The sequence below is a fragment of the Tasmannia lanceolata genome, unplaced genomic scaffold (assembly GCF_043159265.1).
Source record: "Tasmannia lanceolata isolate RefF3 unplaced genomic scaffold, GAP_Taslan_0.1 ptg000005l, whole genome shotgun sequence".
NCBI classification, from domain to species: domain Eukaryota; kingdom Viridiplantae; phylum Streptophyta; class Magnoliopsida; order Canellales; family Winteraceae; genus Tasmannia; species Tasmannia lanceolata.
The window spans coordinates 20,194,345-20,202,799 of NW_027518682.1; the positions used below are offsets into that span (position 1 = coordinate 20,194,345).

The 8,455-nt window shown below is 39.5% G+C and overlaps 1 protein-coding gene and 1 pseudogene across 2 annotated transcripts; one reads left to right on the forward strand and one right to left on the reverse strand.

Moving 5' to 3' along the window:
* Positions 1–109: 109 nt before the first annotated feature.
* On the reverse strand, positions 110–1,812 carry LOC143876820 (putative ubiquitin-conjugating enzyme E2 38; annotated as a pseudogene). The gene is made up of 2 exons (XR_013250478.1): positions 1,457–1,812; positions 110–1,360 (listed from the first exon to the last, which is right to left on the reverse strand). The product of XR_013250478.1 is annotated as a putative ubiquitin-conjugating enzyme E2 38 (transcript).
* A 5,149-nt stretch (positions 1,813–6,961) lies between these two features.
* Positions 6,962–8,451, forward strand: LOC143877883 (putative ubiquitin-conjugating enzyme E2 38). The gene is made up of 2 exons (XM_077380184.1): positions 6,962–7,201; positions 7,280–8,451. Exons 1-2 carry the CDS (start codon positions 7,167–7,169, stop codon positions 8,286–8,288), a joined length of 1,044 nt encoding a protein of 347 aa, XP_077236299.1. The 5' UTR covers positions 6,962–7,166; the 3' UTR covers positions 8,289–8,451.
* Positions 8,452–8,455: the final 4 nt, after the last annotated feature.

Here is an 8,455-nt window from a genome sequence, read left to right on the forward strand (position 1 = left end):
TAAAAACAGCATTACTTCCGAATAATTACCACATCAATCCAATAAATCCACAAAAGACAAATAAAGAAATTGCAGAGATAAAATGGACCAGAGGAGAAGGATATGAAACTGTATGGGGTAACAAATGGGCATCCTATTCCGATTCTCTTATAAAATGAATGCAAAAAAAAAAATTTAAAATAATAATTAAAAACTAATAAAATTTTCATTCCAGAGGCGGAAAAAGCTTACCATCTCCTGGAACAGAAAACAGATTCCCGCATTTTTCATTTTTGCCCCATGATTCCATTTCCTATTTTCAACAAAATGCAAATAAGGCGGAATCGAAATAAGATGCTGATTCCGACTACAATTCCTACTACAGGTTCAGGCAATCTAACCCAATTTGAGTAAACGCCAGGGAGAGCTTCGGGACGAGCAGTTGCAGAGAGTCCTTGAACTGAAACGAGTAGCCCTCATTTCCCACAGAAAGAGATCCAATCTGACCACCATTAATATACGATTTACAAGCCTCTAGAACAGCAATTCCACGTAGCCGAAAATGCAGAGACACAATCTTCTCAAAATTCTTTGGAGCCCTCTCTAACGTATAAAGCATCGTTTTGCACGACAGTAAAAACACATCCTCATTGTATGTAAGAGAGTTTTTCTCTAATTCTGGCGTGACAGTGGCCTTATCAAATCCGGGCTCATTGAATAAAGGCTTGGAAGTTAAAATCAGGCCTTGGATAGAAACAAGGACTTGAAGTATGGTTGATTCTCCTGTGCTCCTCCACATTTCGTTTCCACTCCCATTAGCAGTATTAAGAAGGCTAAGACAGACTTTCCCATCGTGTACAAATTAGGGTTTAGGCTAAGGCCACCAGAGTGGAAATATACGTTGGGTGGATTGTTGGGATAAGTGTTTGGAAAGAAAATATCAAAGACGAAGAGGTTGTTTTGGTAGGGAGTTCCTTCTGGTCCTACAGTGGCAGCCCTCATAAGATCCAATCTCTCTTCGTAAACTCTAACGAATATCGAATCGGGTAGACCCTTGTCTAGTATATTCCACTCTTGTTGGATTTGCTTTGTCCATGATTTTGATGGTCGCCCTGACTTGTTTGATTCGTTGATGTAGTGGTGGTCTGAATAATCGCCAGCAACATTGTCAAATGGCTTCAAATCTCTATAAATAGTCTCCAGTGGATTTTCTTCCTTGTCTTCTTTCACTTGCCTTGATGAACTAGGGTTGGTTGAGACTGTAGAATTAATTGTAACTGGATCCGGATTGGTGGGGTTTGGTGTATCCCGTGATGGTGGCACAGTGTTGACTAGTTCTTCATCATGGGGAGAGGATAATTCAGAAGGTAACAGATCAAGCCTGCGAGGGAATTGGGATTAATACAATTATCCAAGAGAAGGAAACACAGATCTGAGCGAGCAGAGAGAGAGAGAGAGAGAGAGAGAGAGAGAGAACCAATTGCGAGAGATGGATTTGGGTTGTTGCTCCATGAAGGCGTAAAAGGGAAGCAAAAGAGAAAACCCACTTCCCTAAGGAAAACAAATCATGATAAAATCGAAAAAAAACCATTACAGTTTCAAGATTACAGAAGACCAGTCATGCCATTAGTTAAGAAAGATTAAATAAATATGATCCTTGTTAAAAAATATAAAAACTGCTAATCAAAAAAATAAAATAAAAAATAAAAAAGAAAGGTAAGGATTACAAGATCCAACATCAAATCAGTGGGACCAATCAATTCGTTTAGGGTTTAGGGTTTGGAATCGGAGATTTTACAGAACACAATTCGTTTATGAGAGAGAGAGAGAGAGAGAGAGAGAGAGACGTCCCTCTTTGCGATTGTCAACAGAGATTTCAGTAAACACAGAGATTGTGTATTTAGGAGCAGGAAAGATCTCATCTATATATAAATTATAATTGGTTGTTACAAGTTAGAAACACAAGCGGGGGAGGGGGGAATTTAGGAATTTTCCAAATCTATATGTTTAGGTAGTAGTTTTTCTAAAACTGCCCCCCTTAAAATTCGTGTCCCTCCCCCCCGGAAAGTCGATAGGTGTAATCAACAATTTTTTTTGTAAAGTTGCCCCAAATATTCGGATTCTACTCCGGGTAGAATCACGAATCGGTAAAAAGATTTATTAGGTATGCATATGATGAGAAGAGCAGAAAGTAATATAAAATGTGCAAAGCTCTTGAATCTTTACACAGCATGGGGCGACCAGACATGTCCAACATGGTGCGATTTCTTGTATTATGGATATGGGCAGTGCGTCTTAGTTGATGGAATTTTATCCTGCTTGTGCATCTACCCTTGTTGAGATTTCATAATCTCTTTATAGTAGTAATACAATAAAAGAATCGAATAAAAAGATGAGATAATATCTAATGAAAATCAAATCTAGAGCCCATTTCTTCTTATGATCATCTTCGGTCGATCAAACAACCACGGCGAATAGGTAAATAACCTCCGTCGTAGGAAGAATTAGTTCTCTCTCTTCTCTATTTCGTCCCCTTTTGGAAACATCCATTCACTGATTTTTTATTTTTTTTTTGCCTACATAAACTTCTTTGTAGTATTTCAAGATTGTCCATATTGTAATCTTAATTTCATTACAAGTGAAATAATAATGTGGGCGAATGCCCTATAGATGGAATTCCATATAAAATTCAATACCCTTTCAATATGGATTATGTAGAAAATATATTACCCATCCACTCCAAGGGCCATCCTTAAATAGATTCTGTGGAAAATATACATCCATTGCAAGTAAAATAATATTGAGGGTTGATAGCTTATTCTCGAAATGAGCATTGTCACTGGAATACTAATCCTCAACCTCACACTCTATTGAATCCAGCTGAAATGATTCAGAGGCAGAGTGCAAATGAAGGAGACAAAAGGTCCAATGCCCCAGCATTAGCCCCGAATCAGCCTAATCCAAGTGACCTAGTATTGACCCAGAAAGGACAATTTAGTCATGTTTGTATTGCAGGAATTTTCCAAAAACATGTTTGAAAAGAGAGAAGTTTTCGAAAATTTATGTTTTTTCATGGTTTGATTTTACATGGAAAAAAAAAAAAAAAAAAAACATGAACTACTGCGATTCGAGTTTTTTTTAGGGAATTTGCTAGCGTCCATCTTAGAAGACATTTCACAGATGGGCTGTTGCATGTGAGAAAAGCCAAACAGGCTCACTTTTCAGCATATTTTGTCTTCATTCATGAGGTGGCTGCTCTCATATGCAGTAGCCCATCCGTGAAATGCCTTCTAAGATGGACGCTAGCAAATCCCTTTATTTAGAGGAACCTTCAATTACGATTATATCCCTCCAAATAAGCAATGCCTATTTCATTTCCCTTTAAATCATTATAAAAGGAAAAAATTCTAAACAAATTCTACCTAAGGCTCAGTTTCTTTCGACGTAGCGAAAGAAAATGGAGCCAAACGGAAAAATTCAAAAAAAAAAATTAAAAAAATCTACCGTATAAATATTTTTCTGCAATTCAAATAGGACCTTATACTCTTCCAATAAGGCTTTGTTTCTTTCGACGTAAAAATGAACGTAAAATGTGTTTTATGTTGTAAAAATGAACATAAAATAAATTTTACATCCACTTTTACGTCGAAAGAAACGGAGCCTAAAAAGAAAACACAGCAGAATACATGGAAAGAAACCTTCCAGAAGCTTACAAGGCTTACTCTGAGTCTATCTCCAAACAGGGAGAATTTGTATATCTCTAGTCTTCCATTTATTTCGATGGTTACAACCATGTCACATGCATCCAACAGTCCAGTATTCTCAGTACTAGTCTACCATCAAGAAAACTCTATGACCTTCTATACATTTATAACAGATTTTATATGGTGTGTGGCCCTACAGTAAAGTATTTTTCTGGAAAGTACGGTCCGGCCCTCTTCATAGGATGATCCAAACTGTCCATTTGTATGGACACAATGTAAACAGGTTGTGCCCCAGAAATCATGTCCGTAGGATGATTCTAACACCCCGATCTATATAGAGGGAGGGCACGATTGAGTGGAGGGTGAGAATGGCTAAACATCCAGGAAAAGGTCGCATTTTGAGTGGGATTTTTTTGTTTCCTCATCTTTCAAGTTTTTCTTGTTGGAAAATTGGGTCAAGTAGATTAATTCAACAAAAAAGAGTGCGGAATTACCGGCGATGATCTTTAATGTAAACCTCTATTAGCAAGATTCAAACCAAAATATAATGAAAATGAAAGGAATTTGAAAGAGAGTTGAGTGGTAGAGGCACAATACGGATTAACGCTACCCTTGAGATAGATTTTCACCTCCACCACAGTCGGTATGCAATCAGGTTCCGCCTATCTCCAGGATACAACACCACTAGGGGTGGCAACGGGGATTAGATTTTCCCCATGGGGACGGGAAGGGGACAGGGAATGCAACATCTGGCCCCGCACACTACAAGGAAAATCACCCCCCCCTCTACCCTTCTATAATAACGATTTCTACTTTTTTAATCTAATCAAATAATTATTAAATAAGAATATAAAATTCCAAAGTAAAATATAACACTTTATGGAGGTATTTCATAATATTAAAGATATATAGGGATATTTATGTAATTTTAATATAGATGGAGAATACGGGGGGGTGGAGCCATACCTACCAGGAATTTTTTAATCCCCGTCCCCGCTTAAATCTAGGAATCCCTGCACCGTGCCGCACGGGGCGGGCGCGGTCCCTGTTTTCACGGGTTTAATTGCAACCCTAAACACCACTTTCTTTGTAGTTGACGGTGTGCACGCACTCGCTCGAACCTAGTGAACAATGGTTGATGCCGAACAAATTGCCCACTTGAAAAAATCTTGCAAAGCTTTGAAAATCTTGAAACTTGCAAAATAGTACTCAAGAATAGAATGAAACAGTACGTTCAAGAAGAAGAAATCGTGTACCTGTAAGACGAAAAGAGAACTTGTATACACGGTAGATGTGTATATATTAACACTGTTCAACGTCTCTATCTCTCTCCCTTAATGCAGACTACTTTTGCCAAAAAAAAGACTAAAAGCAAAATGTATAAAGCATTCAGACTTAAAAACAAAACGTATAAAGCATTCAAAGCATATATAAAGGCATATAAAAGATATAAAGATGGCATTGGAATGTTGAAATTGCAACCATTTGAAATTTGATTCATACGTAAGACAAAAGAAAACGGCTTAAAGGCAAAGCATTAAGAGTTTTACTTTAGGGCCTGTTTGGATACCTCCCATTTTGTATTTGGATTTGGAATTGAGTTTTGAATACAAATTGAATAGATCGGGCAGCTCATGTAGAGGGAGACAGAGAGGGAAGGGGGTACTTCCTAGTGGAGGGGAGAGGTTGAGGAGCAAAGAGGGTGAAGGAAACTGCCAGATCTGTGGATTTCCAATTTCTTATTTCCACAGCAAATTTAGAAATCTGGTTTTTTTAACCGTCAGCTGCTGAATTAGAAATCCAAGAATTTGATCCGATCCCAACTACAATGCAAAAAGGGCTGCAAATGTGAGAAATCCAAATCAGAATCTTCTCAGCATCCAAACAGGCCCTTAAATGATTAAAAATCCAACATTTCTTGCCCTCTCTACTCAGTCTCTCTCATATCTAACCCTCTTCCACGCTCCATCGTCTTTGGATAAGCTAATGTCCCAGGGGAAAAAATTCAGGGTAGCCAAACGTGCCCTAAGTTTATAGAGCTTTCTAGAGAATTCTGGGCTGAGGTAGGACGTGAAGAGTCTCAAGTTGTGACAAGAGACTTAGCCATGTTGCGTATACACAAAGGCCCTGTTTATTTTGAGTCCAATATCAGTTTTGGACTCGCAATCACTTCTCAAAATCCAAAACAACAGGGCCTAAACGTAAATTTGAGTCTGATAATCAGTTTTGGACTCAAATCCGTTCTCAAAATCCAAATCAAAGAGGGCCTAAACGTATAAATGATCCCTGACTTAGAAAACCAATGAATTAGGATTTAGGCGTTGGATACATAGGCACAAGGACAGTATTCCCATATTACATTTATCAACAAAGGAAAACAGCTTCTATATTGTCAATATGTCTTAGAAGTCAAGCTACTTCCAAGGTGCAAACCATAAAACCCAAATCCACCCACTAGAGGAGAACAGTTCAGTACTAAACAATACTTTCATTTCTGGCCAGTACAAACTTTATAAGTAAACCGTCAAAGCCAAGGATGAATTAGCCATGAAACAGCAGACACTGACAGAGAGTTCTTCCAATCCGATGGACGCACGTCACACATCTGACAGTAATCGAAGTTTGGTGTTCCATACGAAAACAACGGCGCAGATGGGTTGTCTTTCAACTATAATTTGAACAAAACACTTGATAAGATGAGGCCCATCATAATCATTTTAGAATCACGCATAGCATGGGTGGGACTCACCATCTTACACCTCCTGTTTTGATATGATAGGGCCCACTGTTTCTACCTAAACCCATGCATTTTGTGAGGCCCACCATTTTACACCCATGAGCGGACCCACCATCTCCATCCAAATCCATTCATGTGGGTACACACTATACATGGCCTAAGAAGATGTACAAAACTTTACTGCTATCGATGTTGTCGTCACATAAGTAGTAATAATGTGAGAAGGGATTGAGCCTCTAACTCAATGGTCAATGCACCTTGAGGTCGGAGGTTCGATCCCAGCTTCCCTACCTAAAAAAAGGTAATGGCGTCAGAACTTGGTTGTTTACTGGAAAATTGGAAAATAGCTAAAGTGGTACACATCTTTCCTATGATCCTATCCAACGGTAGAGCACCTAAAAGTGCAATAACTCTCTATCATTTAATCTAGGGCGATGATATTTTCACTCCCCCTGCAGGCTTAAAAGGGGAGCGAATGCGTACTGTAGGGGCGGGGGGGTGAAAATATCATTGCCCTTAATCTAATATAATACGTTTTTAGTTGAGTTCCAAACAAGGCAGAGGTCCTATCGTGGGCTGGTAGAACTCCTCAAAAGTGAAAACTCTTCACGAGCACGTCTCCTTCAATACAATACAATACTCAACACGACCTAAATGAAGGCATTTTTAGCGTGGGTTGTTGGTTTTTCTCCCAACGAAAGTGCTCGCCTTTTCTCCTAGCTCCGGCCTTCCCCTTTCACACCTTCATGGACCGTCTGCCCAAATCCATCTCCTCCAAATGGTACTCGCTCTCTCTCTCTCTCCCTGGCTCTCTCTCTTTCTCTCTCTCTCTCTCTTAATTTTCCCAATTTCCATGTAGGTTACTCTGTCTATTCTCCAAACGGTCCTCTCGGAAGGATCAAAAAGTGGTCAAGGCTGTGCCACAGGCACCGGAGACAGTTACAAGCAGTTCAACAGTCCCAAGTTCAACCGAGCAAGTGGAAGGGAAGGAAGAAAACTCACTCGACGCGATTTATAGAGATATCAATCGATTTGACAATGTGGTGGCTGCTGATTATTCAGACCACCACTACATCAACGAATCAAACAATTCGGGGCAACCACCAAAATCATGGACAAAGAAAATTCAGCAAGAGTGGAAGATACTACAGAAAGGTCTACCAGATTCGATATTCGTTAGGGTTTACGAAGAGAGATTAGATCTTATGAGGGCCGCCATTGTAGGAGCAGATGAAACTCCCTACCACGACAATCTCTTCTTCTTTGATATTTTCTTTCCAAGCAATTACCCTACCAGTCCACCCAATGTATATTTCCACTCTGGTGGCCTTAGGCTAAACCCTAATTTGTACCAAGATGGGAAGGTCTGTCTTAGCCTTCTTAACACTTGGAATGGGAGCGGAAGTGAAATGTGGAGGAGCAAAGGAAAATCAAGCATACTTCAAGTCCTTGTTTCAATCCAAGGCTTGGTTTTGAATTCCAAGCCTTATTTCAATGAGCCAGGATTTGAGAAGAGCGAAGGCACGCCGGAAGGGGAGAGAAGATCTATTAAGTACAACGAGAATGCGTTTTTGCTGTCGTGCAGAACGATGGTGTATATGTTAGAGAGGCCGCCGAAGAATTTCGAGAAGATTGTCTCTGTGCACTTTCAGCTACGTGGAATTGGTATTCTAGAGGCTTGTAAAGCGTACCTTAATGGCGGTCAGGCCGGATCTCTTTCTGTGGGAGACGAGGGTTGTTCTTCCGAGTTCAAAGCTTCCCTGCAGCTGTTAGTCCCAAAGCTCTGTACGGCGTTTACTCAAATTGGGTTAGATTGTGGGCAAGCTTATCCAGTAGAAGAGAAAGCCCAGATGCATGACCAGCTTTGAAAACTTTGATTTATCGGAGGTAGTTGGGAAGTTTTTAAAAAAAAATTAGTTTCTTCTGCATTTTGAGGTATTGTAGAGTCTATGACATAATTTAGTGATTAAACTTGTACGGTTCATTCCTGCCTTAGAAAACCAATGAAATAGGATTTACTAGTTGGTTAAATTCT

Excerpts from the sequence above, each read along its gene's own strand:
- LOC143877883 (XM_077380184.1), top strand. The coding sequence starts at position 7,167 with ATGGACCGTCTGCCCAAATCCATCTCCTCCAAATG. Across the intron at positions 7,202-7,279 it reads AAATCCATCTCCTCCAAATG|GTTACTCTGTCTATTCTCCA; the intron begins GTACTCGCTCTC and ends ATTTCCATGTAG.